The sequence below is a fragment of the Macaca mulatta genome, chromosome 5, assembly GCF_049350105.2.
Source record: "Macaca mulatta isolate MMU2019108-1 chromosome 5, T2T-MMU8v2.0, whole genome shotgun sequence".
Taxonomy (NCBI): domain Eukaryota; kingdom Metazoa; phylum Chordata; class Mammalia; order Primates; family Cercopithecidae; genus Macaca; species Macaca mulatta.
Window position 1 is genome coordinate 170,122,866 of NC_133410.1, and position 23,284 is coordinate 170,146,149.

General features: G+C 35.6%; 1 protein-coding gene across 1 annotated transcript in view; it reads right to left on the bottom strand.

Moving 5' to 3' along the window:
* Positions 1–23,284, bottom strand: part of FSTL5 (follistatin like 5) — an 810,882-nt gene that overhangs the window by 194,509 nt on the left and 593,089 nt on the right. Inside the window, exon 8 of the mRNA XM_015139434.3 lies at positions 7,761–7,881. Within this exon, the coding sequence (XP_014994920.3) occupies positions 7,761–7,881 (121 nt within the window). The remainder of the gene's footprint in view (positions 1–7,760; positions 7,882–23,284) is intronic.

The window sequence follows — 23,284 nt, forward strand, 5'->3', positions numbered from 1 at the left end:
GAAAGAAAGAAAGAAAGAAAGAAAGAAAGAAAGAAAGAAAAGAAAGAAAGAAAGAAAGAAAGAAAGAAAGAAAGAAAGAAAGAAAGAAAGAAAGAAAGAAAGAAAGAAAGAAAGAAAGAAAGAAAGAAAACATGGATGTGATCATTTGAAAATGAATTGCAAACCCCAGTGAGAATAAGCCCAGGATACAAATGTTTAAGTTACCCCAAAGTCATCAATTTTCAAGGACTTCTTTCCCTGAAAGTGACCATAATAAAAAATCAGGGAAAAACTTGGCTCTTTGGAATTTACATGTAGTTTAAACTTTTGGACTTTCTTTAGACGTTAAATTATAAGGGCAGAATAATTTAATTTTAGATATTAATTACTCTGGACTAATTTTTTGGAACTTTAATTTCTTCAGTTTTATTTCTCTCTGGGAATTTAATAATTAGAATATTTATGTGTTAATTTTTGAACATGTCCAAATTCTTGCTATTGAATAATTGAAGTATCTTGACATCATGATTTAATTTAATCACAGAGCCTCTGAAGAACTCTATTGAACAGTGTAACTGAACATAATTTAACATGAGAAACAGCATATAGAGGGAATTTTGAGGTTTTGAAGTTAATTAATTAATGTACTGTTTTATTATAGTTCAAAGTCTTCTGTAAACAAACATGGTGCCCACTAGTAGTTCTTAGGGGAAGCTACAATAGAGAAGCAATTGTTATTGAGTTAAGGACTTGAAATTTATTTAAAATATGAATATCTCCAAAAGCAGCTCTGAGAAAAGACCCTAGGTTCCACTAGTTTTGATTTGAGAAGTGATCCCAGGAGGCACAAGTGTGAAAATGGGAAAAGTTAGACAATGGAAAGGAAAACTACAATAAAAGGTAAGAGGAAAAGGGGGATGCATTCATGAGATTCATAACTATGGGGAAAAAAGGACTGGATTCTAGTGTGGACCCTTGAACAATGTTGAATGCCCCTCAGGAGTTTCCCATTGAGTGAATGGGTAGCTGTGCTTCTTACTCACTGATTTGTGTCCCTCATTGGTTAATGAGGATTCCTGAGGACATCAAATCTCTGGAATATTAGGGCTGCCTTGAGTGTAGTTGATAAAGATTCTTGTGCAGTTAGGTTGGGGCAAAAGTAATTGCAGTTTTGCCATTAAAAGTAAGTGCAAAAAAAAAAAAAAAGCAATTACTTTTGCACTAACCTACCTAATAAATAAAATCTTAAGGAACAGTGACAGACAGACAAGCTTTGGCAGCAAGTAGTTATCAAGGGACATTCACCATAGATGAGGAGGCCTGTGTGGGCTGTGGAGCAAGACATGAATACTGTCTGCTGTGGGGCCTCATGTGGCAAAAGACTGAAATGATACATGGCCAATACCACCCGCCAAGCAAGAGCCAATCGCCTAGATGACAAGCAACGGAAAGTTTTAAATCAAAATTAAAAGAAAAAAGAGTTGAAGAATATGAAGAAGGGAAACATTCCCACTTGTTATCTTTTTAGGAGGGAAACTGTAGTTCTCAAAATTTATCTTCAGAATTACCAGGAATGTTTGTTAGAACACACATTGTTCTACACCCTACTTAGAGTTTCTGATTTGTAGCCACAGATGAGCCCTGAGAATTTGCCTTTAAAACATGTTGCTGTTGCTCCTTGTGCACGAACCACAGTTTGACAATCTGTGAGCAAGGGTAACCCTCTAGTTTCTCACTCTCTCGTGTATTAACTCTCAGTGGGAGGAGAAGAGAGGGTGAAGGAGACCTCTTACTTCCTGCTCTGTAGATCTCACTGTCTCACTTTCTAGATTTCTCTGCAGTCTGGCCAAACTTAGATAGGAAGCTTTAGCAGACCCAGGGCAGATATTCCAGTGTTGCCTATGACCAAATGAGGAAGCTGAATTCTATGATGCAAAAAAGAAAGCTATTGTTGCCCCAGACTTAAGCTGGGTTTTCTAAATAATAGCTTTTTCAGTAATGAAGGTCATGCTTTATATCTGTATATCTGATTCTTGTGTCTTTCTTACAGATGTTTCCAACTTTGAAGGAGAAAAATCGGGGTGTTGTATATAGACATCTTGTAAAACCGACAAACAACAACCGTTTTATGCAGAAGTTTTCTTATTTCAGTAGAAAAAACATCCACACAATATTATGTATGAGGGCTTAGATAATTTGAATGAGAGAGAAGTAACAGTGTACATATAGTTTTACTGTGAATACGGACACGCTTTCTGCCCAGAGGGGAGTGTAAACACTGATGACTTTTAAAAATTTCAAACATTCTGTATGAAACATTCTGTACGCTTAAGATCTAAAGACGATTTGCTTTATGTAAAAAGAGAAGGAAAAGCATGAAATGAAATCCACTGGTAGAGTCAAGCTACTTTGATTTATACCTAATGTTTCTTCAGACAACGGCACAGAAGCACTTTCATATTTCAATAATCTAATTTTGCATTATTTGAAAAGGAACAGGGCTATAGATAGACTTTTATTTGGCTTATGCCCTAGGATATTCAAATAGACTTTGAACTTCAAAAAGACTCTTTTACTAATTCCAATAACTTGTGGTATTTTCAGGGCTTGTTATGGTAATCAATGACATATTTTATTTTTATTACAAATTGACAAATATGTTAAGATAAATATTTTAAATTCTGAAACCTGATTTTCTAAAGGTGCTTTTAAGCTTTTCTAAAAGTGAATGAAAAATATAAGATGAGTTAAACCAGTTTTAGAGATTTATTGGATTCCATAAATGTGCTATTTGGTAGATAATTTGCATTTTCTTGCATTTTGATTGTATTTTATCCAGTATTATTCCTCATTCCCAACTACTGTTTGTTGTTTTTGACTTATAACACTTGAGTAATCCCAAGTTTGCTATACTTCTTGACATAAAAAACATGTGTTTAAAGTTCTTATGCCAAATACAAAACATCATAAAACCAAAGGAGGGGAACACCCCAAAAAAGAGACAGTACTCATTTTAGGGCTGTGGTTGTGTACCTTATCCCACCATTTCTAGATATGTTATTATAAAGTGTCATTATTCTAGTTTTTGTTTGTCGAAATATTTTGATAGATCAGAAACTTTGTAAATAAGGTGGATGGTTACCTACTTGATATTTATTTTCCCTTTTCTTTTAGATAACATAATCTTTATATTGTCGTGGGTGGCAATACATCACAGTCAGAAAAATATATTGTGCCATGTGTTTTCGTTTAGGGAGGATCAATGGAAGTTACGACTGGTGCTTTCATTAAAACCTTTTTAAAAAGTGCTTTCTCGGCTGGGTGCGGTGGCTCATGCCTGTAATCCCAGCACTTTGGGAGGCCGAAGCGTGTGAATCACGAGGTCAGGAGTTCAAGACTAGCCTGGCTAAGATGGTGAAACCTGTCTCTACTAAAAAAAAGAAAAAAAAATAATCAGGAGTGGTGGAGGGCACCTGTAATCCTGTAATCCCAGCTACTGGGGAAGCTGAGGCAGAGAATTGCTTGAACCCGGGGGTCGGAGTTTGCAGTGAGCCAAGATCGCGCCACTGCACTCCAGCCTGGGCAACAGAGCAAGACTCGTCTCAAAATTTAAAAAAAAGTTGTTTCTCATGTGCCAGGTGTCATTTCCCCCTTCCTGCCTCTTCCTGTTTCCTTGTTGAAAGGTCTACAGAATTTTCACAGCCATTTTGAAGTCAGAGGATGAGACTGAGGGTAGAAACTGTTTGCTAATCATAATAGGGGAAGCTTATGATACTGAAGACATTATAGATCTGCCATCCCCAAACCGCCCTATCTTTTTATATGTTAGAAGAATACACTCATATCTCCTTTGAGCCCCTGGCCTTTTGGGTCTATGTTATAGCAATTAAAGTTAATCCCTCACTGTTAAAAACAAATATAAAATGAACTTTGAAACAAACTTATTGCCTTCCCTTGCTGATATAAATGCAGCAGAACAAGTTTTTGATCAATGATAGTTGAATTTGATAAATCAGTGATATTTTATACCTTATTTCTCCTAGTGGTTAAGACTAGAAGTGGCAAATTAGATTAGGACATTTGGGCTGCTTAAAACCCTAGCAAACCTTAGTGGTCCACAGAGTCCTTTATATAGACTTGACCTAACTAGAAACATTTTTTTAGAAACTGAAAATGCTTTGAGTGAGGGTATTGCATATCTTCCTCTCTAGTACCTTATTCTAGTAATATTTGATCCTTTGGAATGCCAGTCAATTTTCATGTCACATTTATCATGTCCTCACCTGTGTCCTTATCTCACACTTAGTCTGTGACCTACCGTAATCAATCCCTTGTAAACTTATTTAACTTCTTCACTCCTAACTATCCCCCACTTACTCACCTGACAAACAAACGCTCGCTAAATCAGTCTTTTTTTTTCTCTCATGGCTACTTTACAGTCAACCACAACAGAAGGAAAACATGCTTCATGAATACTACAAGCTCTCCCCAACATACCAACTACATATTGTTATTTCAATCACCCTCCTGCATTGCAAGATAATTATTTGACATTTCCTTCCCTCTCACAACCATTAAAGCTATTATAAACTCTTCACTTTCAACCATTATTCATTTCCCTTAAGAAAATTCAGGTAATGCAAAAAGGACGTCCTCATGCTCCTGCACCGTGAATCTTTTCCCAAACAGTGTGTCTTTCTCTGTGTTTCAACAGAGGAACTATTCATCTTCCAAAGATCAGTCCGTCCTTCTGTGAATTAGATCACATCAATTTTAAATTTAATTGATTTGTTACTATAATTATCCTTTTTGTCTTATAAATTATCTGCTTTTCATCTTTACTGGATTATTCCCATCAGCATAAAAGATGATCATATCTATAACTTTTATAAAATCCATTCCCTTGAATGCAGGCGCCTTGCAGCTACTGCAAAGTTCTCTCTTAACTTTCAGCAAATGTTCTCCTTTAAAAGAGTTAATGATAGACGTGTTCTTTATTTTTTCACTTTCCTTTCTCTCTTGAATTGACTATAATCATAGTTTTATCACCGATACTTGGCAAAAGCTGGTCTTGGAAAGGTCAATAATTGCACACAAGTACTGAAATCTAGTGCTTAAATTATACTCCTCATCTTGTTTGCCCTCTCAGCGATGATAATATCATTGGTTTTCTCTCCAAACCCCATCCCTTCCTGAAAGTCTTTATACCAAGAAAGTCAGAGCAGTTTAAATGTTATGGGACGTAATGGAAAGAAACTGGTTTTGCTCCCTGTGGGATATTGGTTCAGGGACCCTTGTACCTCGAAAAGGAAAAGCATTGGAGTTCAGCACAAGAAATCACTGCTAATATTGAATTCCTTTTCATTAATTCATAATGCTAAGGCTGATGGGGAGCACTCTGTTTCTGAGACCTCATTATTTCTTTATTCCCATATTCCGTCTTCAGAAAAACCTGAGATCAGAGAGTAAGCAGTTCATTCACGGGAGGGGATGAAATAGGGAAGCTGCCCTTCACCAGTGCTGCTCAGTGCAACCTTGCAACATGAAAGCCCACAGTTTGGCTCAAAGTCTCCTCCGTGGGTTTCTCAGCCGGGGCATGGCAAATGAGTAAGTTATGTAAGAAACCTACATCAGACATGAATGAGGAGCAGCAGCTCCTAAAGAGCAGCCGTTTAGAATAGTTGTCACACTTTACCACGTATCCTAATTTCCTGAGACACTTTTCAAAATGCAGATTTCAAATCAGACTTCCTGAGAGTGCTGGTGAAGGCCAGGGTTCTGCACTTGTGATCTTTTCTTTTATGCGATTCTGATGCAGGTGGGGAACATGCACCATACACGCTAAAAACTACTAGCAACTCTTACATGAAAGAACTAGGACTGGGAGTGAGGATAAGAGATAAAAAACAGAATTAATTGTTAGCCAAAAACACAATTGGAGACTCTCTCTCTCTAATGTTGGAGAAAAAAAAAAAAAAAAAGGGAGGACACTAATCTTGTTGAATAGGTGAACAGTCAGTAAGCATTCGCCACAAAATAGAAAGTGAGGGCCAGATGTGCAAGAACAATTTCCCCATGGATGCAGCATTTACATAGAGGGAGGAGCATCCTCAGCACACACTTGTCCTACTCCCTCAAGATTGTGTATCAGCAGGTGTAATTACTATGTATATGAAAGTCCATCTCCAAACATCTGAGGCCACTGGGAACAGCATGAATCAACTTTGCGTCTTGCCTGCTTTCTTCCCTGGTTTCATGGAAAGTTGGGTTCAAAGATTTGATTATGTCTAGATGCCAACTGTATTTTCACCAGAAACCAAGAACTAGATCTGCTCCTTTGGAGTGTCAACAATAGTTAAATCAGATTGCCCAATATTTTCAAACTTTTTGGAACATTTTATTAATTGATTTCCAGTACGCGTACTTCTCATCACAGGGTTCTCCTTCTCAGTCTTCTCCACTTGTTAACCTCAGATCCAAGACTCAATCCTCTGACTTCATATCCATCTATACTTATTTCTAACGTGACCTAATTAAGCTCAGATTTATGACTTTAAGTGCAATTTATACATATTGATATTACCTGAACATACAACTTTGGGCTTTCATGTTCCTCAATTGAATACTTGACATTTCCATCGATAATTATATTTAAGTTGACATGCTAAAATGTAATCTCACCCAATCCCAAAATGTGTTCCTTCTTCAAAGCAGTAAATGGCACACCCATATACCTAACTGTTTCCTTCAGATTCCTTAAGATCATTTTTTAACTCTCGCACTCACGGGCTATTCCTCAGTGATACTCACAGAAGTACTTTGAAAATATACTCCAAATGTGACCACTTCTTTATAACTCCACCATTAAGACTATATTTTAAGCTACCACTATCTCTTACTTGGACACTAAAATAGTCTTTAAACTATTCATTTGTTTTGTAAAAAAAATCAGAATGTGCTACTTCATGTACTAAACACTTTGATAGCATCCCCTTATACTTAGAATGGAAATCCAAATATTTACCTAGGTCCACAGGGCTCCATGTGATCTGCCCCAAGGCTACCTCTACAAGCTCATTATCTGCCACTCTCCTCTAAATTCATGCTCATCACACTAGCCATCTTGCTTTTCCGACAGAAAGCCAAGTAAGTTTCTGCCTCCTTTTTATAAATCGTAGAGTATATTAACATATATATATTACACTAAATTATGGAAATGAAATGTTTACTAATAAGTCACATATGCAATTATTAATGCTAGTAAATAACTACAATTTAAATTAAATCAGAAATAAAGAAAAGCTCTGATTGTAGGAGTGATATCAGCCCACCTGGTCCACTTTCATAGACAGCCAGTAAATTAACCATCAAGAGTATAAAATTTGTTATACATGAATAATAGTAGTCTATATCATTAATGCAATCAATTAAATAGATGATCTATTTCAAATTTTTGTTTCTAAAAATTTATGCTTGCCTAGTTGTTAATATTCTAAACTAAAACAATGTAAATTTCTTGTGTTCTAATTTTCCAATTAAAATGAGTTACTTTAACATTTTATGATAATAATAATAGTACTAATTTATAGTGCTTATTCACTTGGAAACTTTGTGTGTGGTTTTTGTTTTGTTTTTTACTTAAAAAACATTTACATTTTCAGTTGAGTCACAAAACTTGAAATATTATTAGTACCTTGCAAAATTAAAAAAATTGAAGGCTTCCCTTCCTAATAAATTATGGTATTCTTTGAATCATCAGGGTAACAAAAATCATTTCTTACCGTTCACTTGGAAGATGTGAGTCTGATAGACTTGTTCATAGCCATCTGCATAGCAGGTGTAATTGCCCATGTGAGTTGTGGTCACCTTGGTAATGTACAAGGACCCATCATCTCCAAAATCCTATTAAAAAATAAAATAAAACAAGGTGTTTGCATTTTGAATTAATTGCAACAATTTCATTTTTTAAAAGGCATATTCAGGTGCAAAACAAATAGACTCAAATATTGTTTTAAAATTATCAACATGAGCATTGTTGGGTGTATAAGTGTAAAGGATCTGTAATTATAATTTTCTAACAATGTGTTTTGTTTGAAAAGCATCATCTCAACTCATAAATATAGCTTTTAAATATTTATTTGAAATGTGTGTTTAATATATAAAGTTAGTTAGTTTCCACATATGTGCTCTAATTTAGCTCCCATTTTCAAGATTAATACAGGCCAGCCAGGCACGGTGGCCTCACCCCTGTAATCCCAGCACTTTGAGAGGCCAAGGCAGGTGGATCTCTTGATGTCAGGAGTTCAAGACCAGCCTGGCCCACACAACGAAGTCATGTCTCTACTAAAAATATGTAAATTCGCTGTGTGTGGTGGCACACACCTGTAGTCACAGTTACTCAGGAGGCTGAGACAGGAAAATTGCTTGAACCTGGGAGGCAGAGGTTGCAGTGACCCAAGAACGTGCCACGGCAATCCAGCCTGGGCAACAGAGTGAGACTCTGTCTCTAAATAAATAAATAATTACAAATAAAAAAATTTAAAAAAAGATTAGCACAGCTATAAGGTGTTTTCTTCTTATGAATGGCTAGAACAAACACCTGTTAACTGCATTCTTCACCCTGGTAGTTATCTACTACTTCTATATTACTTAATTATATATTTACCAATAAAAATAATTATTAAAGCAGTGTGATCTCGGTGATAACATTTATAGACATAACATAGAATAGCATTTATTTTCCAAGCCCAGATACCATCAACACATTTGAATAAAATAACCATACCACTTCAAAATAATGGAGATAAATGCATAATCATTTTGAAAAAAAAAAAGAAAAGAAATAAACTTGCACTGTTAAAATCAAATCCATGAAGCACCTCCAGAACAGCAAAGATCAGAAAATTTTCTCTTCCATTACAATAATGATTATTCTGGCAAACATTGCCAAAATCATTTTTTTTTTTTTTCAGAATTCTGGAAATAGAGAAAGGCTCACAATAGCCCACAGAGTATTTATTCAAAAAGTGGCTGGCTCCTAATAAGAATGGCAAAATTTATGTGGCATTTTAACTTTACTTCCTCAACACCTCTCCACAGCTGCATGGTGGCCTTGAACTAGGCTCCTTGAAATTATGCCAGCTATGAAAATCATCATCCTAGAAGACATTGGAAGGGAAAGAGCAAGTCTGAAGCTCCTCCAAGACCGCATCCTGAGAGAATTGTACCTGTTGGATAGATTAGCAGCTCCTCAAAAATATACATTTTCATGACTTCTTTTTATTTGAGCTTTGAGCAACACTTAAAGCTCACTCAGTGTAAAGAGTCCCATCCCTTCCCTAATGTCTGTGTGTGTGTGTGTGTATGTGTGTGTGTGAGACAGGGTTCCCAGGCTCTGGAGTGCAGTGGCATGATCTTGGCTCACTGCAATCTCTGCCTCCCGGGTTCAATCAATTCTCCTGCCTCAGCCACCCGAGTAGCTGGGAGCAGAGGGGCACGCCATCACACCCGGTTAGTTTTTGTTTTTGTTTTAGTTTTTATTTTGAGATGGAGTTTCGCTTTTGTTGCCCAAGGTGGAGTGCAATGGCATGATCTCGTCTCACTGCCACCTCTGCTTCCCGGGTTCCAGCGATTCTCCTGCCTCAGCCTCCCGAGTAGCTGGGATTACAGGCGCCACAAGTACGTGCCACCACGCCTGGCTAATTTTTTGTATTTTTAGTAGAAACAGGGCTTCACCATGTTAGCCAGGCTGGTCTCGAACTCCTGACCTCAGGTGATTCAGCTGCCTCAGCCTCCCAAATTGCTGAGATTCCAGGAGTGAGCCACTGCGCCCAGCTAATTTTTGTATTTTTAGTAGAGACACTCGGTTTTCACCATGTTGGCCAGGCTGGTCTTGAACTCCTGCTTCAGCCACCCAAAGTGCTGGGATTACAGGCATCAGTCACCACACCTGCCCCCTAAAGTCTTTATGAAAGGAAACAACAGCAGTTGTTTAACATTACAACTTTCTGCAACAGAGATACTAGTTGTAGATAACAGTAGTGTTTGACTAAATAAACATTACAAGATAAACCTGAGGAATGGGCTCTCCGTAGAGAAATTTGTAGAGTTCCACAAATTCCTAGGCGTCTAGAAGGCCACACAAAAGTGCAGGACTGTGTGCACGCTCAGCAGAGACGTGTGAATCCCTATTCTCTCATCTCTAGCTGCACATAAGGCTCTACACAAGCAGAAATTGAAGGCTAAGACAGAGTCGTGAACTATATAGGAACACTCATATTGTAACACAAAACAGAGATAGAGAACCTCAACAAAGCCTGGGAGACTTACTGATGCAAGGCATTTAATTAAATCCCTGTTCAATCGTTAGCTTACCAGTAAGAGTGAATCTCAACAGCCACACACAACATACCAAAGAAAAATAGGTAAATTCAGCTTTATAAAAAGTAAAATTTTTTTGCTGCTCAAAAGACATCAAGAAAGTAAAGAGATACCCTGTAGAAAAGAGGAAATATTTGAAGAAAATTTATCTGATTAGGATATTCTATTCAGAATATATAAAGAGTAATTACAATTCAACAATCAAAAAGCAAATAGGCTGGGCATGGTAGCTCACACCTGTAATCCCAACACTTTGGGGGGCCAAGGCAGGCAGATCACCTGAGGTCAGGAGTTCGAGACCAGCCGGCCAACATGGGGAAACCTCGTCTCTACTAAAAATACAAAAATTAGCTGGGCATGGTGGCACATGCCTATAATCCCAGCTACTCAGCAGGTTGAGGCACAAGAATTGCTTGAACCCGAGAGGTGGAGGTTGCAGTAAGCCAAAATCGTTCCACTGCACTCCAGCCTGGGTGACAGAGTGAAACTCTGTCTCAAAACAAAACAAAATAAAACAAATAGTCTAATTAAAATAATGGGTAGAGGATTCAAACGAACATTCCTCAAAAGATTTACAAATGAACAATAAGCATATAAAAGCACGTTCAGCATTACTAGTCACTAAGGATATGCAAATAAAAACCTCAGATACTTCATATACTCTACATTGGTTAAAATAAAAAAGAGACAGTTGCAGATGTTGGAGAGGATGTGGAAAATTTGGAACCTTCACGCATTGCTAGTGAGAATATTAAATGGTGCCTCTGCTTTGGATAACAGTTTGGCCACTCCTCAAAAAGCTAAACTAAGTTACCTAGGACTAGCAATTCATTCCTATGTACATACCCAAAAGAACTGAAAACATGTCTGATACTTTCTGTATGCAAATGTGCATAGCTATATTACTCATAAAAGGCAAAAAGTGAAAACAACCCAAATGTCTATCAATGGATGAATGGATAAATAAAATGTAGTATATCTATACAATGGAGTATAGATTATTTGACAATAAAAAGGAATAAAGTACAAATATATACTGCAACATGAATAAACCTTTCTTTTCGGCCTTAGGGCCTTTGTATGAATCTTGAAATTAATATTCTAAGTGAAAGAAGCCAGACACAAAAAGTCACAAACTGTCTGAGTCTAATTGTATGACGTCCTGAATGACCACATCCATAGACATAGAAGACAGATTTGTGGTAACCAGGGACTGAGGGGATGGGGGAGGGGAAAATACCTGCTAATAAGTCTGAAGTCCTTTTTGGAGGGATGAAAATATTCTAAACTTTGACAGCCATGATGGCTGCACAATTTTGCTAATACAGTAGAAAGCACTGAATTGCACACTTTGAATGGGTTAATTTTACGGTTTGTGGAGAATAGCAGAGTAAAGCTGTTGTTAAACTAAAATCTATATGAAATACTTAAATACAAAAAAAAGCCATAATAAAACTATATATAGTCTTAGTTAATGAAATCTTCACTGAGTATGACAAAAATTAGAAATCAAAAAAGAAAGAATAATTGACATATTTATATGAAGAAGAAACACTTTTGCATTCCAAAACATTGCTATCAGCAACAGAAAGCTAATTAACTACAAATTATCGAGACAAAACTCAGTGCATTTAATCTTTATTTATAAAGCAGTTATCAGTATGCCAGACATTACTGTAAACACTTCACAAAAATGGACACATTTCATCTGTATATTAAACCTATAAAACAAGATCTATTAATATTCTCTCACTTTATAGCCAGGGATGCTAAGATGTCAAGTAAGCTACTAGTTCCACTTGGCCTCTAATTAGCAGAGCTAGGATTGGAAACCAGGTAGGCTTACTCCAGAGTCTGTGTTTCATGCTCCCACAACACACTGCCTTCCCTGTCAATCAAAAGTTGAACTCGGGGATAAAAACAGGAAGAGAGAACAAAGAGGAAATTTGAGAAAAAATGCTCAAAACAAAAAAGGTAAAATATACTACCAGGTTTGAAGAAAAAAGGCTGGAAATGTAGTGAGAGTGCATGTGCCCATAGAAGAAAGGCTGGGTAGATACGCTGAAGTTTGAGTCAAAAGACAACATTGTAAAACATATCAACCCCTGTATTCAACCCCTTTTCTCAGCTGCAGAGAATGAGGATATGAGGTGCTGGTACAGAAAATTCTTTTTATTATCATTATTATTATTATTATTATTATGCTTTAAGTTCTGGGATACATACCATGCAGAATGTGCAGATTTGTTACATAGGTATACAGTGCCATGGTGGTTTGCTGCACACATCAACCTGTCATCTACATTAGGTGTTTCTCCTAATGCTATCCCTCCCCTAGACCTCCAATCCCCGACAGACCCCAATGTGTGATGTTCCCCACCCTGTGTCCATGTGTTCTATTGTTCAGCTCCCACTTATGAGTGAGAACATGCGGTGTTTGGTTCTCTGTTCTTGTGTTTGTTTGCTGAAAATGATGGTTTCCAGCTTTATCCATGTCCCTGCAAAGGACATGAACTCATTCTTTTTTATGGCTGCATAGTATTCCATGGCGTATATGTGCCACTTTCCAGTCTATCAATGATGGGCATTTGGGTTGGTTCTAAGCCTTTGCTATTGTGAATAGTGCTGCAATAAACATACGTGAGCACGTGTCTTTATAGTAGAATGATTTATAATCCTTTGGGAATATACCCAGGTATGGGATTGCTGGGTCAAATGGTATTTCTCATTCTAGATCCTTGAGGAATCACCACACTGTCTTCCACAATGGTTGAACTAATTTATATTCCTACCAACAGTGTAAAAGCGTTCCTATTTCTCCACATCCTCTCCAGCTTTTTAAGATGTAATTGGCAAATTTTCAATACACTTTACTATAAATAGTCTTAAAGATTTTTTCCCAGATATTTACTCTGAAGATTTACTTTCTAAGAGTTTTTTGTTCATTACCTCTTCCCAATTTTAATTTTGGATTTAGAATTTTTCATGTTTATTTCTAAATTTTTAATGTGTTGCTCAGTTTTTAATATTATATACAATATTTATCAATAAAAAGTGAGCATTTATCTTCACTTCATTTTTGTAAAATGTAACTAATTGTGTCAGTATCTTTTGGTAAAGAAACTGTTTTCCCTCTGAAATGTGATTTTTAAAAAATATTTATATCTTTAAAATATGATAGTATCCACTGACTTACCAAAGTTCACATGATAGTATTCCAAAACCACATCTGATATAATTTCTGACTTTACCTATATTTATGCTAGGTGAATTTCTGTTAAAAATAGCTTCCCTCAAACTGACACACACTACAGATTTATTGAAAACAAGAAAATGATTATGGAGCTATTGAATCCGGCCTTGAAAATGATAAAAATCTTCTGACAAGGAAAAAAAGATCAGAGAAGAGAAAGAAAGAGATAAATGGGAGAAGAGGAAAAGGAGGAGGAGGAGTCAAAGAAGAAGGGATGAGGAGAGGGGAGGCAGAAGGGGAGGAAGAGGAGGGAAGGGGAACCATATTGTACACTCTGGCTGTCATACGGTTTAACTGATTATTTCCTTCATAATTCTCAAAAAAATATAAATCCTCAATATCATATTATATAAGATCAATCATACCACATTTCTACAACTCCCTGAGGAAACTGTCGTGGTGCTACTCTCACTGATTTAATGAGGGAAAGCCTTATGAGCTACACAATAGGAGAGGATTTGGAGCTTGAACCTCCACAAAAAGTAACTATTGATACAAATTTCACAATGTAACTCCAGCTTTCACCACAGGCTACCATTAAAAACAGGGGTCATACAGACAGAACACTGTTAGGGAACTGAAATGCTAAATGAAAAGACAAAAGACTGTACCCCACGTGAACAGTAAGCAGGTATTTGACATGTTGTAGAGTATAATGGGGGAATGCCAGACTTTTGTATAAATTAGTCGAGAAAGATTAGAGTCGAGTATTTTTAGAAAGATTTTGAGCAAAAAAAAATTATTGATGACTAGAAATATAATAGCAAGATATCTAGTCTGCATAACATAGACATAAATGCAGGGCAAGAAAGTGTAAAACTCGTTACAACCAGAAAATATCATGGAGACCAGATCACAACAAAGAATTAGTTCACTGGACAAGAATAATTAAAAACAACAGTGAAAATTCTGAATATATGTGGATGGTATTTGTGATTATGTTTATGTTCAAATATGCCAAACTGTATATTAATATTTTAATGTATATTTTCAGATAATTCTTTTAAAATTTATTGAAAACCTGAAATAAACAACTTTTCTGTATGTCCTATAGAGCTACCTAGAGAGTACAGTCTTCCCTTTCTAGTATAATCTAGATTCCTTCACCCAATGATGTAAAAATTATCCAAGACTACAACTTTCAAGGTGTTTTGTTGAAATCTGTGTTATTCCATAACACCAAATCTCTTTTAGTTACACTGCTCTTCTTTCTAAAACAGCATATCTAAATTACCATGACCATTTCTAAGCTATATTTGTTTGTTCATATTTTTATCTCTTTCCTCTAAATGGAATTAAAAGATTCCAGCCAAAATTTTCTTGAATACACAATTTTATAAACACCTTTTCAGGCAGCTTTTTGAACAAGCTAGACTTTAATATCCTCTTATTAGTTTGAATAAAACATAGATCTTTTCAATATATTTAAAATAAAACACCATATTTCAGTCTATTTAAAATAAATAGTAAATATTTATTGAGCATGTAAATATGTCGAGTGCTATGCTGAACAATTTAAATGAAACATGAAATTTTATCATTTAAACAACTTTGTCAAAAAGGCCCCATTATTAATCCCATTTTGCAGATAAGAAAACTAAAATATACTGCTGTTGAATAACTCGGTTGTGGTCACCAAACAAGGTGAGGGGTCTCATATTAGCATCCAAACAGACTGAAGAATTTAGCTGTTCTTTTTATATAATTCTTAACACATTCTTTTTTTTTTTTTTTTTTTTAGATTCTCCATTAGTTTTAGCCAAGCCTGAAATTTATGCTTTGAGTTTTGTTATATGTCTAAAGACATATCAAACCTACTCTTTACCTCCATCCTGATACAGCATTTCTGATCTTTTATTTTCTCAGCAGTTTTCTAATCTTAAATAGATCAAAACAAATGTGTGATGTGGAGGCTCAGCCATAGTTGAGAGTTATAGCCTTAGAACAGACACCCTGAATTCAGGGACAAAATCTTCCACTTATTCCGAACTCTCGTTATACCTTTATAATCTGACTGCCAATAGACACTCCATAAATATTTCCTCAGCGATTAAATCTTTGTGAGCCTCTACACCATTACAGAGTTGCCTTAAGGCATTGATGTCTGGAAAGAGTTTATAGGAAAAAAACACAAAATCATTTATTTTGTTGAGTTGATTGCTTATATATTTTTCAAGGTAGTGTAAATGGGAACTTTGGAAAAAAGAACACCTGTAGCATGTATGTAAAATTGTGAAATTTTTATGGTGACTACCAATTGATTATAATCAATTATGTAAGAGTAACAAAACATTTAACAACCTATAGATGATGAGCACTGGTTAATCAGAATGTACAAGGCAGTAAAAACCAGGTATTGATTATATCAGTACATAACAGCTGAATTTCAGGCCTGTATTTAACCACATGTTTTTAATCATATTGTTTAGATTGCTTCAATCTAAAAGATGTTTCATCTGTTATAAAATGGTAAATTTTAAATGTTAACCCACTTTCTTTTTCATATCATGTTCCTCCTTATAGTTCTAAATTGTATGCTACCAATATTATTTGCACTTTAAATACAGTTTTCTGTATAAAATACATGTTTTGATATACACTGACATTAACGTAACTTCGTTTCAAATTCTGAGTTTTCTAGTACATGCGTTTACTTTGCAATACTGTAAAAGCTATTTTCCTAGCTTTTTATGTAAACAAAATGTATTTTCATAAAATAACAATAAAATAAATTTAAGCAAACTTCTACATATTGAGATTGACTAGGGTAGTATTATCTCACAGTGGATAAGATTTTCTATAAACTACAGATTTTTCTCAGTAACCTATTTACTAACATACTTAACATAGAATCAGTAAATAACACTGTGAAATAATAAATTAAATACGTTTAATTTGGTCAATACATCATTTTAAAAACTACTTTCCTTAAAGTAAATTGTTTCATGAATCAATTTAAAAAGATGCAATAGAAAAGAAATGTCAACCAACATGGATTGAAACTATTGCTTAAAATTATTAAGTAAATGAAAATAAAACAGCTGCATTCTCTGGTATGAAAAGCAAAGCCAAAATGATGAGAACTTTGTGTAAAAATATTATTAGATAATAAATGTAAAATAATTAATTTTATTTTTTTAAACTTAAGAAAATAATCCTGCAAAAAGGTTCTAATATCTTCAAATTAATTGAAATGTTCTCTTCTTGACCACAGTTCTCAGAATTCCTTACTGTTAGTATAATAATTTAGGAATAACTACCTCTCAGAATAATCAGGGAAAAGGGAAACTTTAATGAAAACACCTACAAGTTCTAAATGGTTGTTAAGTTTCATGAAGTTTTATAAATGCGGTTTGGAATACAATGTAATTTGTTAAAAGTAAAAGGGGGCCGGGCGCGGTGGCTCAAGCCTGTAATCCCAGCACTTTGGGAGGCCGAGACGGGTGGATCACGAGGTCAGGAGATCGAGACCATCCTGGCTAACACGGTGAAACCCCGTCTCTACTAAAAAATACAAAAAAAAAAAACTAGCCGGGCGAGGTGGCGGGCGCCTGTAGTCCCAGCTACTCGGGAGGCTGAGGCAGGAGAATGGCGTAAACCCGGGAGGCGGAGCTTGCAGTGAGCTGAGATCCGGCCACTGTACTCCAGCCTGGGCGACAGAGAGAGACTCCGTCTCAAAAAAAAAAAAAAAAAAAAAAAAAAAGTAAAAGGGTCCTAGAAATATAGAAGTTTCTACAGTCACTCTTGAAAGAGTTTTGAATTGAGTAAAATGAGCTGCAGGTATTTCTCTTGTTAGAATAAAAAGAAGACAAGCAGAAGAAGCCTATGGCAGTTGTCCTGAGTAGACACTTGTACAATATGTAGACCCAGTGCAATAGGTTATGGAGTGCTCATAGGTTATGAAAAGCTACACAAAGAGGGTAAGAGGTGTCCCTCAAATTCTAGCGTGGAGAAGGTAAAGGAAAGTAGAGTAGGCAAAATGAGAATAGTAGGATTTGTAACAATAGCTATGAGATCACAAAAAGTTCACAAATACAACATACAACATGAACAATATTCATTGAGAACATGATAATAGTTTATTGAAAGGTATTAAAGAATATCTTACTCAGTGGAAAACATGACTAGAACTCAATATTTTAAAGGTATCAATTATTACTAAATCCAAAATCTCAACACAACTTCAATTGATAAAAACCAACATGTTGGCTGGGCACAGTAGCTCATGGCTGTAATCCCAGCACTTTGGGAGGCCTAGGTGGGTAGATCAACTGAGGTCAGGAGTTTGAGACCAGCCTGGCCAACATGGCAGAACTCCGTTTCTACTAAAAATACAAAAATTAGCCAGGTGTGGTGGTGTGCACCTGTAATCACAGCTACTTGGGAGGCTAAGACAGGAGAATAGCTTGAACCTGAAAGGCAGAGGTTGCAGTGAGCCAAAATTGCTCTATTGCACTCCAGCCTCAGTGACAGAGTTAGACCCTGTCTCAAAACAAACAAACAAACAAAAAACACATTTTTTGAGGAAATCGAAAGTTGATTTAGATTTGTAAGACAGTGTAATAGAGCATGAAAAGCCAAGACAATCCTGAAACAGAAAGAGAAAGCAAAGATGACTTCCCTCTACCATATATCAAGACTCATCTACAAGATTAAAACTAAGATGAAGTGGTGTATTCAGATAAAGCCTCTCTGGAAACAACCAATATTCTCAGGTCTCTCTTCTTTCTCTGTCCCAAGAAATAGATAAATGACAAGTATATAGATGACAGATAGATAGCCATGCCACATTTATGATATGTGACAGACATAGCATGGCAAATTAGCAGAGAAAGATTAGTCTATTAAGTATACAGGGCTGAAGCAACTAGATAAGTTTAGCCATACAGAAAATTCTCAACTGGACTTCTACCTCACAGCATACACAAAAATCAAGAGCAAAGGAAACAGTACAAATATGTAAAAGACAGAACTTCAAATATTTTCATATAAAATGTAAGAAAATATCTTTATAATCTCAGGTATTTGGATATTGGATGACATTTTAAATTGAGAGACAAAATGAAATAATTTTAAAAGTAGTTTACAAATTAAACTATGTCAGAGTTAGGAATTCTTATTTGTAAAATTACATTATCAAAGCAATGAAAATACAAGCCGTAATTGGACAAAGCAACCCATTATCTGTGACTGATAAAGGAAAAAACAAAAGACTGACAATTCAATAGAAAAATGAAGATGTGAAAAGTCATGTCCTGAAAACGAAATCACAAATATCACTTATATTTGTAAAAAGATGTTCAATATCACTACTAATCATTACAATTACATTACTGCAACAACAAGGATGCCATTTAAACATCTATTAGATTTACAAAATTAAAATGCCTAATCTCAATTGCTGACTGAGATGTAGAGCAATGGAAAGTCGCATAAACTCATAGTGAAATTGTAAATTGGCAAAACCAGTCTGTAAAATATAAACTCAAATATGAGCATATTATACAACTCAGACATAAGAATGTACACACATAAATTTTGCTATAGTAATGTTTATAGCATCCATTTTAATAATAAAAATCTGCAAATAACTCCCAGGTACAACAGATTAAGCACACAACACAATCATGGTGAATAATAACACTGCTTTTACAAAACCACTATTCCAAGTGTTTTAAATATATGCAGAGTCAGATTTGCCATGAAGCTAATAATGTCCAAGTTTATTAAGAGCTCCTCATTTGGACAAGCCCGTTTCAAAGATCTGATAGTAGCTTTGCAATGTGTGTATATGGCCATATATTTCTGTAAAATTTGCAAATATATTTATGATTTGCTGTAATTTCTTTCCTCTTTGGAAGTAAACATCCATTTACATAGCTAACTGTTCTTTATAATTTGTATTCTTTCTCCAAAATGTAGGGGACCTTGCGCACATGTACTCCACAACTTAAAGTATAACAATAAAAAAAAAAATTCAAGACGACTCATATAACCTTGAATCATTCCTATCTATATTATTTACGTATTGACACTACCATAGTTTACACATAAAGAAACAAATTTCAGAAAGTTTAAGTAACTTCCCTACGAAGGTTAAGTTCACAGCACAAAATTCAAAACTAGGTCATCTAGCTCTACATTTCATGCTCTGAAATTCCATATTTACATAGCTAGAGACATCAATATGAATGAATCCCCAAACACAATGTCACTAAACACATACACACACAAACAGTATGCCTCCATTTATGTAACATCCCAAAACATTAAAAAATAAACTGTATGTCTTAGGGATATATACATTTATGGTAAAAAGATGAAGAGCAGCAAAAAAAGGGTTAACATATAATTCACAGTAGGAGTCATATGCACAGGAGAAGAAGGAGAGTGTAATGAAGAGAAGCCTATAGGAGGCTTCAGATTCATTGGTAAGGGCATATTTTCTAAATGGTCGTAAAGTCTAGATGTATCATTTTTTTAATTGTAAGGGACCTACATAAATCCTTTGTATAATACTGAAATGCAAAAAAACTGAGTTAGTAAAAAAATCAAAGTAAGCTTTACATAAGTATCTCAAAGTGAACAGCTTCCCCTATGTATATGCAGAATATCCCAGTTTCTTGTTTCCTAAATCAACTTAGATTGTACTTCTTAAAAATTAATGCAAAAAAAAATCTCATTTAGGTTTTAAACTATATTTTGCCATGTTTTGAAAGCGAGAACACTTTTATTGTGGTTTCATCAAAAATATTCTTTTTTTTTTTTTTTTTTTTTTTTTTTTTTGAGACGGAGTCTCGCTCTGTCGCCCAGGCTGGAGTGCAGTGGCGCAATCTCGGCTCACGGCAAGCTCTGCCTCCCAGGTTCACGCCATTCTCCTGCCTCAGCCTCCCGAGTAGCTGGGACTACAGGCGCCCGCCACTGCGCCCGGCTAATTTTTTCTATTTTTAGTAGAGACGGGGTTTCACCATGGTCTCGATCTCCTGACCTTGTGATCCGCCCGCCTCGGCCTCCCAAAGTGCTGGGATTACAGGCGTGAGCCACCGCGCCCGGCCTTCATCAAAAATATTCTTATCTGAATGGCTCAAAGAACCTAAAATCCTGGTAACTCTTGTATCATTAGTAAACGAATACAGATTCCAGAGTTCTGGCCTTATCTTGGTATATAAATGGAAAGAATTTCTATCCAAACAATGAGATGAAGCTAAATAATCTACATAATAATTTCTTTCTGGAATCCATCTGAGTGCTAGATTTGCAGATCAACTAACTATCCCCAAATTCAAGGAACCCTGGAGCCTCTAAAAAGAGACAAGACACCAGCAATTATCCACCTACAGTAGGGCACTGGAAGAAAACAAGGCACCATGCAAGTAGGCACAAAAAAAAAAAACAACGAATTTTTTAAAAATAGCTTAAAAGCTGAACTTGCACAAGTTGTAAGAGTATAAAACCCTGGGAGCACAGACATAGAGGACAGTCACTTTTGCAGTCTCTTCTTAATAGACTTTGCAATTTGCTCTTCAGAAAGACTGGGGGCAAGAGAGGCATTCCTCATGATACAGACCTGGTGTTGAGTAACAGCTGATGCTGAGGCGAGAAACAAAACAAAACAAAACAAAATGAAAAAAGAATTCTTACCTGCATCCTTTCCCCTAGTGACATAAAGTATTCAACTGCTTAAAAAGAAAAAAAAAAAAAAAAAGGCTGTCAATCCTGTCCCTTTCAAAACACAGGTGAAAACCCACTGAGTTTTGAAAAAAGAGAAAGACCCACCTCGTTCCAGAAAACTAAAACAAAACAAAACAAAACAAAAAAACAAAAAACAAAAAAAAAACCCCTTACCAACATGAACAAGGTAGGAACACTAAGAAAATTCTGCTCAAAAGGCTTAGAGGCATATAACTACCTAAGGTTGATACTGAGTGAAAAAAATGTATTACACCCCCTTGTCCTGCACCACCCATGCTTGCAAAGAACCAACAAACAAGCAACAGCAAACTACTGCTGGTAGAGGGACAAGAGCATGAGAAACAACCTCTCTTGGGTGCAGGCTCACAGGGAACACTTAAAACAGAGGATGGACAAGGCACAATGAAGAATTTGATCAATCAATACAGCTCCCACCACAAGCACAAAGTAACACTAAAGGAGTAAGTACATTGTAATCATAGTGGCTAATAAAACTAAAACAAGCTTAGCTTCTCAATAAAGATCTCCCAGAAAAAGAGGCATGCCTACTTCCAGGCATAAACACTTTAAACTTGGTCACCCCTACCTTGCACAGAGTATGTACATTTCAACTAAAAATTATGAGACACACAAAATAGAGAGAAAAAATAATAGGCTGTTAAGAGACAAAACAATCAATGGAACTAATCTCAAATATAATCCTATTGTTGAAAAAGATTAGAAAGTGGATTTAAAATAACTATTATTAATATGTTAATATTTCTAGCGGAAAGGCCTGAAGAAATCCATGAATGGATGGGTAATGTTAGCAGAAAAATGGAAAAAGCAAAAAAGTGTTCAAGGACATGCTATAAATAAATAAGACACACACACACAGAAAAAAAAAAAGAAATAAAGCATGTGCACACACACACACACACACACAGAGAGAGAGAGAGAGAGAGAGAGAGAGAGAGGATTAATGCATTAATACTGTTGGAAGACTTATCAGTAGTCCTGACACATTGAAGAAAAGACTCAGTGAACCTGAATATAGGTGAATGGACATTATTGAAATTAAAACATAAAGGGCAAATTAGTGGGAAATAATAGAACAGGGTATCCAAAAGAAATCAGTCAATATCAGTCTAAAATACGTACAATGGGAATCACCAAAAGAGGTAGAATAGAGATTAGAATATTTGAGATTAGAGATTAGAAATTCTTGATAATGAATGGTCAAGAATTTTCTTTAAAAAAATTAATATTTTAACAAGCCAGAAATATATTTATACTACAGAGGACCAAAGATAAAGAGAAATGTTTGATTTTCAGAAAAAAGACACACATTACACACAGAAGGGCAAATGTAAAAATTACAACAGGCTTCTTATCATAAGTTACAAAAGTCGTAAGACAATAAAGACTGACATCTTTAAACTGCTAGGGTATGGATGAAGCAGGGTTGGGGGGAATTAAGGAACTGTCAGTCCAGAATGTCATATACAGCAAAAGGACCTTTGTAGTATGAGGGAAAATAAAATTTTGTTCAGCCAAAAACTGATAATTCATTAACAGCAAATCTGCATTGTAAAAAAATCCCACAGGAAACCCTTCAGGAAGAAGGAATGTAATACCAGAAAGAAAGTTGGATGTGTACAAATAAATAACAACTTCACTTTTTGGTATATTTATAATTTACTATATTAAACAAAAAAAAAAAAAGGTAGTTGTGTACCTGTATCAATGTGAAAGTAAAATGCATAACAACAACAGGAAAAAAGATGAGAGAAGTATTTGAGGGTACAGAGTTCTAAGTAGCTGACATGTCACTTCATGTGGAATAGTATATGAAAATAAATAGCAATTATACACACACACATTGGCGTACCTTGGAGTTATTGCAGGTGCAGTTTCAGACCACTGCAATCAAGTGAATATGGTAATAAAGAGATCCACACAATTTTTTTTTGGTTTCCTAGTGCATATAAAAAGTATGTT